At 48.4% G+C, this 12,235-nt stretch overlaps 1 protein-coding gene across 2 annotated transcripts in view; it reads left to right on the top strand.

Annotated features, from left to right (window-relative positions):
• Positions 1 to 1,117: 1,117 nt before the first annotated feature.
• ZCCHC7 (zinc finger CCHC-type containing 7) overlaps positions 1,118 to 12,235 on the top strand; it is a 122,650-nt gene continuing 111,532 nt past the window's right edge. Inside the window, exons 1-4 of one of the 2 annotated variants that reach the window (XM_075527258.1) lie at positions 1,118 to 1,175; positions 2,250 to 2,289; positions 4,910 to 5,037; positions 8,392 to 9,102. In XM_075527258.1, coding sequence (XP_075383373.1) covers positions 5,028 to 5,037; positions 8,392 to 9,102 — 721 coding nt within the window. In that variant the 5' untranslated portion in view covers positions 1,118 to 1,175; positions 2,250 to 2,289; positions 4,910 to 5,027. Of the gene's footprint in view, positions 1,176 to 1,711; positions 2,151 to 2,249; positions 2,290 to 4,909; positions 5,038 to 8,391; positions 9,103 to 12,235 lie in introns of those variants that run through there. The other variant, XM_075527259.1, reaches the window with a different exon arrangement.

Genomic DNA, 12,235 nt, shown 5'->3' on the forward strand with positions numbered 1-12,235 from the left:
ATGACCACTTCCTCCTCAGCCAGCTCTCTGCTTTCCTGCAGGCAGCCCTGCCTGAAAGCACCTCCTTTCCTTCCTTGGTCTGCAAAGATACCGCACCTTCTTCATCAGCTCTTCCTGGAGCATCTGCCATGGCACAGGCACACGGAGGTGTGCAAGGGCTTAGGTCCCGCTCACCGTGGAGCTGTAGTCGACACAGGCCCATTCAGGGAGCAGAAAAGAAGGTGGCAAAGGCAGAAGACCCTGGCAACAGAGTGGTCGTGGGGAAGCCAGTTTGACGGGCTTGTTTCCCAGCGGGACGCCGCAAGGGGTGAGGCACGCTGCGTGCGCCCTCGCTGCTCTTCTCGCCCGTGATATTCCTCCCTCACCCCTGCCCTTTCCTGCCCATCTCTGCGGCTTCCTGCAGGCCTGGAAGAGACCCGAGCTAAAGACGGAACGCATGCAGTGGAAATCCCTCCGAACGCACCCAGTTCACGGCAATTTCTCCTCAACGTCACGCTGCCACCAGCCACCGACAGAGGCCCGAGCACCCGCGCCCTCCCTCCGGGCCCGGCCCGAGGCCGCAGTGCGCAGCGCCGCCGCCAGCAGGCCCGGGCCAGCGCCGCTCCGGCTGTCCCGCCATCACCCCGCTCCCCGTGAGGAGCCCAGGAGGGGTCGGGACGCGCCGCGGGGCGCCGGCCGCCGGCAGGTCGCGAGGCCCCTCGGGCAGGGCGGCCGAGGCAGCGCGCAGCGCCCGGCTCTGCCACTTGCTGCGCCGGCGGCCGCGGCAGGGCGCGAGCTGGGCCAGCTCGGGGGGGGCGCGGCGGGGCTACGGGACGGGCGGGCGGCTCCCGCCCCGCCCCGCTCCGCTCCCGCCCCGGCCCGCTCCGCTCCGGCCCCGCCCCGCTCCGCTCCGGCCCCGCCCCGCTCCGCTCCGGCCCCGCCCCGCTCCCCGCGCTGCCGCCGCCGCCCCAGACCCAGCCGCGCCCCTAGCGGCCGCCGCGGGCCTCCGGGCCCCGCCCCGCCCCGCCCCGCCCGCTGCGGGGGGCGGGGCCCGGGCGAGCCGCGGGGGGCGGGGCGCGGGGGCCACGCGCCCGCGTGACGGCGCCGGCGCGGGGGGCGGGGCCGGAAGCACGCGGCCGGCGGGGCGGGGCGCGGCGCCGCCACTTCCTGCTCGGCGTGTCCCGGTGCGGCCGGCAGTGAGTACGCGAGCGGCGCCGGCATCGCCAGCCCGCCCCCCGCCCCTGCCCCGCCGCGCCTCCGCACCCCCCGCCCCGCCTCGCGCAGCCCTGCCCGGCCTCCCCGCGCGGCCCCTGGCCGCTGCCGCCTGGCCGCTGCCGCCCGGCCCGGCCCGGCCCCCGGCGGGCCCGCGCTCCCCCCGCCGGCGGGGCCTCCTGCCGGCTCCGAGCCCCGGCGAGCCCCCGCTCCCTGCCGGCCCGGCCCCCGGCCCTTCCGCCCCGGGGCGGCCGGGCGCGCTGCTGCCCGAGCGCCTGCACGCCGGCCGGCGCCCGCCGAGCCCCTCCGCCGACCCGGGAAGGCCGCTCCGCTTCAGCCCCGCGCTGCGGAGCCGCGCCCGGCCCCCCTGCCGCCGCCGTGCCCGCGGCAGCCCCTGCCCGGCCGCCTGGCCCGTGCCGGCCCGGCCCGCCTCCGCTGGCCCAGCCCCTCCCGCTCGGACCGGCGTGAGCGCGTCCGGCGGCGGCTGCCGCAGGGGCGGCGCGGGGGGGGGCTGGGCCCTGCCCGCCGCGCTCGCGAGGGCTCTCCGGCCGCCAGGCGCCTTACGTCCAAAGCCTCCTGCTTGCCATTAAACAGATGTGCGAGTCACTGCGGTAGTGTCCGTGTCTGTCTGCGGCTGCAGCGCGTCCCCGTGCCTGGCCAGCTCCGGGAGGGAGCGCACCGCCGGTCGCGGGGCTGCCCGCGGGCCTCCGGAGCCAGGGCTGGCCTGGAGCGGAGCGGGTCTGGGCCGTTAGGGCCTCGCCTGCAGGTGGTGCGGGGCGGGACCCCGCAGGGCACGGCCGGGCCGTCAGCGGTGTGCCTGCGAACTGACCCCTCGTTTTCCCCCTTGGCTGCTCCAGAGCCTCGGGATTTGTGTGTCGCTCACTGGCACCGCTGCGTTCAGGTCACCAGACCAAACTCAGTCTTGATCTAAGGAAAAGCAACTCTTGTCATTTGAGGAGGTTTGCACAGTTACTGTTAAACACAGTTCTGAACGCTGCTAGAGGGAAAAATCTTCCAAAAGGCTTGAAGTAAACTTTGCATGTTTTGTTATTTTCCAGGGTTTGGGTGTGGAAGATATATTCCTGTGATCTCCTGAAGGTATAGCTTGCCACTAGAAAAAAATTTACCTCTTTTCCAAAGCTTTTCTTCTCTCCTTTACACTTATTTGCACTGTATTTAAAGAAAGTACAGAAAAGAAACATGTTCTCAAACATGCAGCAAATCAACATAAGAATGAGTGTTACATCTCAGCATTGAGCAACACAAGTTATCCTTGGAAGGAACGAGGGACAAAGTTTAGCCAAAAATAACTAATAGCAAATGTCGCCATTAGATCAGCTTTATGGTGCTGTCTGCCTTTTTCTTGGCTCCTTGAGACTGAGGTGGGAGGTACAGAACGTACTTGTCAGGGTGTGCTTCCTGAAAACCGAGGGGATGGCTGCCCTGGAATCCACCTCATGACATTTTTACCTGTGTCACTGTGAGGACACTTCTGCTCTAGATTGACCACATCGCTGCGGGGAGCTGCCCTAATTGTCTAACGGCTGCACATCTCACCTTGGGTGGCAAACGAAAATTGTTTCTTTCTCACCTGCTTTGAGTGCAGCTTGGTTATCCCCATAAGCCAAAATAAGATCTGTGTTACGTTTGGTGCAGAAACGCAATACAGGTAAAGAACAAAAACTGTCTCCTGACGTTGAACTCTGATAATAACCATATATTGCTGGGTTTTTTGAAAGAATCCGTTCAGATTTGACATTTGCATACCTTTGTAGGGTAGCAAGACGAACAAAGATGTGATTCTCATTCTGGTGCTGCACTTCATAACAATAATTTTGATTGCTTATCTCTTCCAAAAAAGAGATATGCAACTTCTGATGAAGGGTACAAAAGCAGTTAACAGCAGCTGAAATGAAAGATTTCATTAAACAGCATTTGAACGTTTAAGTTCTTTATCAATTTCGTGTTGGTTGTACCTGTGCCATAGCTTAACGGTCTGAAGTACGAGGCAGTCTGTGTATCACAAATATGAGTAAATAGAAAACTGAGAAAAGGTCTAGTCTGCAAACAACTATAAAGTCTGTTGATGTCTCCTACCATTCTGATGCCTGGACCTCTGTTCTGATAGATACTCGTGGTTTTAGGAAGTTGTTTGTAATTCCTCAAAAGAGCTTTCTTTTCCATTTTATTGTTGTTCCTTTCTCTAACAGAGAGTCTGATGATAGGGTTATCTTTTGTCTTTACCTCCTAGGACAGCAAAGAATACATTTGTCGCTGTATTTTCAACGCAGCCTTTGTCATAAAGTGTTAGATTTGACATTACTGCAAAGGTCAAGCAGAGAGCAAGAAAAATAAGGAAGTATTTGGAATTCGCTGATGATTTGTGGTGGGAATAGTACACTTGCCTGAAAAGTCATATTTGCAAAGGGTGAAAAAGTAACCGTTTTTGCAATTAATTTCTTGTTTGTTTGTTTGAGAGTTTTTTCTTTTAAGAAATCTCAGTATTTGAAGTTAAGCAGAATGCATATTTCAAATGGCAAGAGGAAGAGAGAAAAAGGTTACTGTGTGAGCTCTGAAAGATTTTAGGAGTTGAAAAAGTAAGAGCAGCAGAAGTAATCAAGTTAAGCAGGGGAAAGGAGGAGTTGGTCGGGAGAAACAAGGTATGTGAGGCAGGAATGGCATGGGAAAGACTGGCCTGGGCATGTTACTGGCCCTTACGCAAAGCCCCTTCTGCGCGTGTGTTACACCTGAGTGTCCCAAACGGCTTTGAAATTTTGGCTGAGGAAGTAGCTGCCAGCATGCAACTTGAAAACTGCTGTGCGTGTTCCGCTTAACTTGTTTGTGCTCTTTCTCCCTGCCTGCAAGTCGCCGTCAGCACCTCCCTTCTGACTGCGCTGTGCTGTTCTTACTTTATCAAGTGGGGATGTTGGTTTTTTTTAATGGACTAGATGAAAGTGCTGGCAAGCAGTCTTTGTAAATGATCTGGGAAAATGATCCCCTGCCATTTCTGGAGTTTTGTTCAGAAATGGTTAAAAGGAATTCAGATAGCTGTGACTTCTACATTTTTTTATAACATCATTAGCCCTTTGCCTGAAGTGTTCTTACTTTAGGGCCTACCAGAGAGGCAGGCAGGTACTTTTGAGGAAAGTTGTGCGCTGGGTTCAGGTGGGAATGGGATTCCTGTTGATGAAGGGACAGGGTTCTCCCATGGGTTTGAAGTTTGGCTTTTTTTTTTTAAAAGTAAGGCAGGCCAGTTCCAAAGTGTGATGTGTCCGTGTGTTGTGCTCTCTGCAGCCTGTATTACCTATCAAATCAGCTAGTGGTTTTCACACTCAGACACGAGGGATGTCTTTGTCATAGTGTAGCTGGTAGTAAAAAGGACAATGGCCCATTGTCTAAACCTTTCACTGGTGAAAGGAAGTCTAAATTGCTGAAGACTGGCAGTCAGGTATGTCTTTCTCTGTTTGAGTATCAGGATGAATACAGTAAGAGAGTTCTTCACTTTGACAATCTGAAAAACAGCACAACTGTGTCTGTTGAGCTCCCTTTTCCTAGAGGCAGTGTTTTTGTCTGCTTTGATGCCAGGCACCTGAAACAGGTGATTCTCACTCTGTGATTAAGAGGTAGGGCATACCTATTGCCTGAGTTTGAGGATGGTGAACAGTGGAACTAGGTATCTTCAGACTGCGTTGTGACGCTGATGTTTCTTGTTTCTCAGTGGCCTGCCATACATGCTGAGCAAGAGGAAGAGCCCTTCGTCATTCCAGTCGTGCGTGGACCTGAGAGGAGGAGGAGGAGAAGGAGTCACCGTTGTTTGACCTGAGCTTCTGGGGAGGATGGATCAAAGTAAGTGTAATGCAGTGCTGCCTCTTCTTACTCCTCTTCGTTATGAAGAGTCCATGGGTCAGCTCCCTGGGCGCTCTTTGACGCTCGTGATTCAGCAGTCTTGTTTAGCTGCATGTTTTCAGCAGTGGTCAGGTACTTAATTTGTGTAATTTTTTCCAGTGGGTGACAGAATGGGAAGGAAAGAGTGCTTGAATTAAGTTGGCTTTTCGAGTATCACTAAAATTGCGGCATGCTTCAGGGGGGCTCTTTCATTTCCTACGTTACTGAAGGTCTCTTTTCTCACGTCCCATAACCACAGATTAGTACTGTAAATGTGCTTGATTGGAGCCAGCTCTGCTTTTATTCTCACCCCGTGGATGGGAACAGGCTAAGACCTGTTTGAAAGAGTGACCCCACGTAAAGTTGAGAGAAATGTTTAAGTATGGGTGTTTCAATTGGTCTGTCAGGTGCTTTTCTGTCTTATTTTTTTACTACCTACAACCATTCAGGTGGCCAGTGTTTTACTTTTTCCTCCTATCTACAGCATACAAACCTAAACACTGCTATAAAATAGGTTTACTGTATCTATTACCACCAAGTTCCGACTGCATTCTTTCTTACTTTATTTGGCATAATAAATAGTACATTTACCTAAGAACCCGGATCAGAGAGGCAGAGTCTAGCAGACAGAGATTAAATATAAACAGGTTATTGCTACATGCATTGTGCTGCTAAGCAGAGTTCTGTGTTGGCAGGTATAAAGGTTTCCAGGAGGTTATAGTCATCGTGTGGATAGGAGAGCTTTTAAAACAGATTCTATAACCTCCACTTGTTAAGTTTTAGGACTGTATTTGAAGGTTAGAAACCAACTTGAGTGTATTAGGAGATATTGGAGCTGAGCATGTGCGTGGATGAGTAGGGTTCTGATGGTCTTTGGATGTCATCTCTGCTGGTGATGACCAAAGTGACTTCTTTAGCTGTGCAGGTGAGACTGAATGATGTATGCTGATCTCTTGGAAGCCTAAATAGAAAAGGGTACAGCATATGGATTTTCTGTAAGCATTGTATTTTCCTGCTTGTGCGCTCATGTTTTATGTGGTTTTGCTTTGTTTATTTTTGTGGGAAAAGTAGTTTGTTTAGTTTGACTTCTGGTATAACGGGAATACAAATGAGGTCAAATCTATTATGATCAGGGAAGGACTCTTGCAGGGTGTGCACAGAAAGCTGTCATAATAAGAGACTTTGGGTTCTTTAAATACCGTAATTGCACAAATTACTTATGTGCAAAGCTCCCGAATCTAAATTTTTGTATATGTGTATCAGTATGTTAATTTAAACAATACCATGCAACTTCCTTCCAAAACTAAAAAAACTGAACTCCGTCTGACAGTTTTCATGTCTAAAAAAGCTTGTTGGCTTCCCTAGGAGTAACTGTGACACAGAAATAAAGATAGACTTTTCAGAGAAAGTATGCCCTTTCCTCTTCTCCATGCATGATGTGGTCATGTAAATGAAATAACGTATCCCATGAGTTAAGCAAAGTAACTTCAGAATGTCTCTGGATTTCCTGTCTCGCTAGGGAGTAGGTAGTGAACTCTGGGGACACTCGCCATTGGGGTGGGATCAGAGGATAGCTGAGGCTGGAAGGAACCTCTGGCAGTTGCCTCGTCCAACCTCTTGACTCAAAGCAGGGTGACCTAGGGCAGTTTGCTCAGGGCCATGTCCATCTGGGTTTTGAACATCTTCAAGGACGGAGGCCCCACAGCCTTTCTGGGCAACAGAGTAAAAAAGGTTTTTTTCTTATGTTTAAGTGGAATTTCCTGTATTTTATTTTTTTGCGTCTACTGCCTGTCATCATGTTGCTGGACACCACTTGGAAGAGCCTGGCTCTGTCTTATTTACTGCCCCCCCCCAACAGGTATTTATGTACATTGATAAGATCCCCCCGAGCCTCCTCTTCTTGAGGATGAACAGTCCCAGCTGTCTCAGCCTCGCCTCGTATGGCAGATGTGCCAATTCCTTAATCATTTTAGTGGCCCTTCGCTGCACTCGCTCCAGTATGTCCATCTTTTTTAGTATGGGAGAGCCCAGAGCACTCCAGATGTGGTCCCCTGAGCACTGACTAGAGCAGAAGGATAACCTCCCTCACCCTGCCAGCAATGTTCTTCAGGAGCCCAGGATGGTTTTTTTGTGCCAAAAGTGTATTGGCTTATGGTCAACTTGCCCCATCCCCAGGTCGTTTTTTGCAAACCTGCTGTCCATGCAGTGGGCCCCCACCCTGTCTCCTTCCCAGGTGCAGGACTTAGCATTTACCTTTGCTGACCTTCATGAGGATGCTCTCTGCCCACTTCTCCAGACTGTTGAGGTACCTCCGCATGGCAGCACAACCATCTGGTCTGTCAACCACTCCTCCCAGTGTTGCAGCATCTGCAAACTTGCTGAGGGTGCACTTTGTCCCATCAGCCAGCTCTTACAGCGTATTTGTTTAAAAAGCAGTATTGCTGAGTACGTGAGAAGGGAAATTGGGGCTTTAGTCCTAGATCCACCAAAAAGGCCGTTAAAGGTTGTAGGTAATTACTGCTTAACTGGTAGCAGCACAGAGATGTCATAGCTAACGCTGGGCTGGACAGACACTGTTTTCAGGTGTATCTTCCTCAGGTCTAAGAGCATTGTAGTTGCATTTTCATGGCATTGTAACTCAGTTCGTAAGTCCTGATGGGACAATGTGACGTGCTGGTTTGTATGAAGGCCGCAGATTTGTATACTACCTTTACTACTCTTTTTTTATGCTACCTTCAGACCTGAGCTTGTGCAGAGCGTGTCTGGGTGCTTCTGTATCATAGCCCTAGCACTTCTCGTCATAGGGTTAAATTCAGGTGGCTCTGCAGCCCAGGTATAGATAGGCTACAAGTTACTTCTGTCAAATATTGCTGTATGTTCCTTCCCTGCTCTTTCAGGTATGTCTATAAGATGTTACTTAGTATTAATTCTGGGTACTTTGCAACTTGTTTCACTAGTTGGCCAAACTATCAAAACTCGGATTCAGACACTCATTTGGCTCCCGATCTATGCAGGTACCCTGGTTTTGAACCCAGGATGGAGAGGAGCTGTGGAAGCTGCAAGCACATTAAGTGCAACTTTCAGAAGCCAAAGTCCTTGAGGTTAAAGTAGTTAAGATGCACCCTTAAGTAGCTTTTGCTATTATGGATTTGAGCATTGATTGTTGTAGCTGTTAAGTCTGCTCTTTTTTATCTTCTGTACGCAGAGCTCTATGACTAACCTTAGCAGTTTCAGAAAGACCAAAGGTATAATTTGAAACATGGTTTGGGGCATACATTCATGACCATTCTGATACAACCTTTTGGGTTTTTGTAGATACAGACTATTCGCTTTCCAGAATGTTTGTTGGATATGAAGATGCCGAGGATACTGAAGCGTATGAAGATGAACTTTATCATGAGGAGTCATCCAGTGAGCAGAGTGTTGATAGTGAGGTGGAATTTCATCTCTACAGCCAGATCCACTATTCCCAAAATCTTGGAGAAATAGGCACGCTGGAAATGGATGAAGAAGCTGATGTTGCAGGAGTCACGGGTCATAGTTCAGTTCTAACTGAGAAATGGTATGAAGACAAGAAAATCACCGAATTCGTGGATCGTGGTGCTCAGCTTTCAGGTGACACTGAGATCATCATCTTGTCTGATACACCAGATGAAGACAGTGTTTACAAAAGCAAAGTAAGGAAGTCAACAGGCTCTTTAGCTCAAGGTAAAACACATATCCATCCAGGATCTTCCACACCAAATCATGCCGAAGCTGCTGGATGTCATACCCTGTATCCTGCTGGATCAGGCACAGACATTTCAAGGCAAAGGAAAAGCACCAGTGGGAAGCTTAACCCAGTTAGCTCTGCTGGAGCTCATGCCATCCAAGACGTGTTGGTAATAGATGATAGCTCGGAGGAGGAGAGCTTGATATCTGAAAGTGATAATGTTGAGAGCTGGATGCTTTTGGGAGCCGGTGCAGATGACAGAGATGAAGATATAATGTTGAACCTTGAAGGCTGTGCAACTCCTGTCAGCGAAGGTTAGTACTTTTTTTTAATCACTTGTTTATTCTTCTGTGTGTGGGAGGATTTGTCTGCAACGATACTGATGTCAATGTTTGAAAAGAAAGATAACCAGAAAGCAAATTGGAGTGCGTAATGATGGGTGCAAAACTATGACGAAGGAAATAGCCGTTTATTTATACCATTTCAATACCATTACTTCAGTAGTGTCGTATATGGAAAGACAGCATTTTTGCTGGTAGAAATTTAGAAGTAGTATCAGAGTGATTCATGATGTGAACTTTCCAACTTTTCTGTATATTTTGTATTCCTAAGAGCATATCAGAAGTTGCAGGGGGAAGGGGGGTGAAATAAAGAGGGAATACAACGGTTTCTTATTGTAAACAAAGTACGTAGAAAAAAAAACAGTTTGAGAACTAAAGACATAAAGAAAATCAGAGGTAGGAACTGCATAACAATAAAAGGTTTGCGGAAAAGTGCTGCAGGGCAGGAAGGTAATCAGTGCTCATAACCTAGGGAGCAGTGTCGTTCCTCTTTTCGTGTGATGAGATTTCTGCCCCTGCCCCTGTCTGCCTTGCCTCATTGCCCCTCAGCGGTGCAAACACCAGTGCTTGTTAAGGCCTTGCTGTATGCTAGACCAGAGAAGTTACAACTCAAGAAAGGGATGAACTGTAACAGGAGAGGGTAAGGAATGGAGGGGAGACCTTTTGAGCTGGTTCCCCTTCCAGAAGCAGATTCTGTAACCACTCCTTCAGGAGTCTGGCAGTTGGGGCTGTTGGTCTAAAATTTACTGTAACTTCTTGTATGGATTGTGCACTGAATAATTCAGAGAGATTCCGCTTAGACTAACATCTAACATTTTGATATTTTGCAAAATATTCTTCCACGTTACTGTGCAGAAAGTTAGTAAACATGACGGTTAGCATGACAGATTTTAGGTATGTGTTTGTAATAATCATACTATGTAATACATACCCTGTCACCAGCAACTAAAAACTCTCTTAGATGATCAGCCATGCTTTTTTCTTGCCCACCAGTTTCTGGAAGCACAAAGATCATTTCCAGAAACATCGTCCCTTTCCATTCTGAGAGAAAACACTATCTGAAGGAAGGTTGCTTTGGTGGCAAGGCTAGCCAGGTCAGCTGCAGCACTAGGGACCTTTGCAAGACTTTTTTTTTTTTTTAATTAAAAAAAAAAAAAAAAAGGTATACCATAATTTTACTTGGTGCACATGTAAATGAGGCGGTTTTGGGTGCAGGGAAATGAAATCTTTTGCAGTGCTGATCTGCAGGCTGATACTAGTGAAGTTTTTCCTCAGGATGCTGCTGTTCACATGCTGCTACTAAGCTGTTTGAGAGGGGAAAGCCGAGAAATTGTCTTTGCCTTCCTTTCTGGTAAAACATCTGTTTCTTGCCCATAAATATTCAATAACTTTTTGCTTAGAGTTGTTCTTGTGTATGTTTTTGCATAGCTATCCATAGTCCATGGCTAAACAGGCCATAATGTGCACTTGATCTCAGATGGTTGATTAAAGACGCCAGTGTGCTTGCCCAAGCCTCAGAGATTTAAGAAATGCTTTCCCTGTTGCCAGCGCGATCCCAGAAGAGTGGCAGAGCATTCAGCTGCCAGGCCAGAAACCCGGACAGCCACATTATATTTGGAGTTTATGTAATATTTTCTCCCTATAAATCTTATAAAATGCAGATTCTAAGAATTAGCCTGAAGTTGCTAAATTTCATTACTACCTTTCTTTTTGTATTTCCATATCCTGTCCTTTTGTTTGAAACTAGAGCCAATTAGCTTGTCTTTTTCTTAAATTACTCTGCCTGTTGGGGAGCAAATGTTTGGTGCCATGTGGTGACTGCTGTAACAGCAATGCAGTCTGTGCATACCACATTTAATACATTTTCTGGGTAGCGTCTATTTTTCTCGTAACTGCTGGGCAGGCAAATGACCTGGAGTTAAGTTTCTTTTGTTTGGTTTACTCTGTGTATCTCCTTGGAATTATGTACCAAAGTTGCTGATGGTAGCACTAAAGATCACCCAAAAAAACCAGAAGATAGAAAAATGTTTAAACAGTGCTTGAGACTTTAAGCATACTTGAAAATTACATATACATATTTTGGGAAACATTCTGTAATTAATTTATTGGAGTGATTATGCTTACTAGGTGTACCATGAAAATGAAAATTCATGTCTTCATTCTCTGTGGTCTTCTAATAAAGGTGTGCCAGTGCTAACCAGGAGAGGCTTTTAAAAATCAGTACGGGAGGTTAATATCAGGAGACAGTTTTGCTAACTTATGGTATGTTTTTGTAACAAATGTAGTAATGTTTCTTATTCATATATATATATATTTATAGATGTTGACAATAAGCAAGCCACATTCAAAGCAGGTAACGGGAGCAGAATTTTCCTGTGCTGTCTAAACCTGTCATACTGTTCAGAACTAAAACTGTTTAATTTACTGTAGGCAATGTAAACATTTTTTGAGATGCTCAAATGGGAAGTCAAAAGGCAGTCACACAAGAAGCTCATAAATATAACAGTTCTTCTCCTACTCTGATTTTTATTCTCAAAGCTACGTCAGAACCTCCTCAGAACCCCTTCTTGCGCCTTGCCTCACAGCAGTAGTGGTTTTGCCAACAGCAGCCTCGTGCCTGGAACTGTGGGACGTACAGAACGTGCACCAGGCACACGTGGCCGTTTGGGAGCAGGTGCTAGTTGTACGCGCACATCTCTCTTCATTTTAGCTGTTGCCTTTCTGCGTATGTATGACTTTGCAGAAATCCTTAACCTTTGCGCATTTCTTCTGGCTGTGAACAAGTTAATGACGATCCGTTTGAATCTGCTGTATGCAATGGGCAGAGCAGAGGCCCGTGCCCTGGGGCTGGCCCCAAGGCAGGTGTGCACCTGAGGTGGAGAGGGTACCGCAGGACCGGGCTCCGGTCAGACCCCTGGTTCTCAACTGCATCCCAAATTCCAGTTATTCAGGTAGCTCGGGCGTGCAAAAGTTTGGTTCAGCTGCTCTATTTCTAATATGTGTGGTGATGGGGATGCAAAGAGACAGACTTAAAATAAAGCGGTGTTGTATGTATGTGTATGTAATGAAAAGCCAAAATAGCATCAAAATAGTCTTAGGGAACAAA

The sequence above is a fragment of the Mycteria americana genome, chromosome Z, assembly GCF_035582795.1.
Source record: "Mycteria americana isolate JAX WOST 10 ecotype Jacksonville Zoo and Gardens chromosome Z, USCA_MyAme_1.0, whole genome shotgun sequence".
In the NCBI taxonomy this organism is placed as follows: Eukaryota; Metazoa; Chordata; class Aves; order Ciconiiformes; family Ciconiidae; genus Mycteria; species Mycteria americana.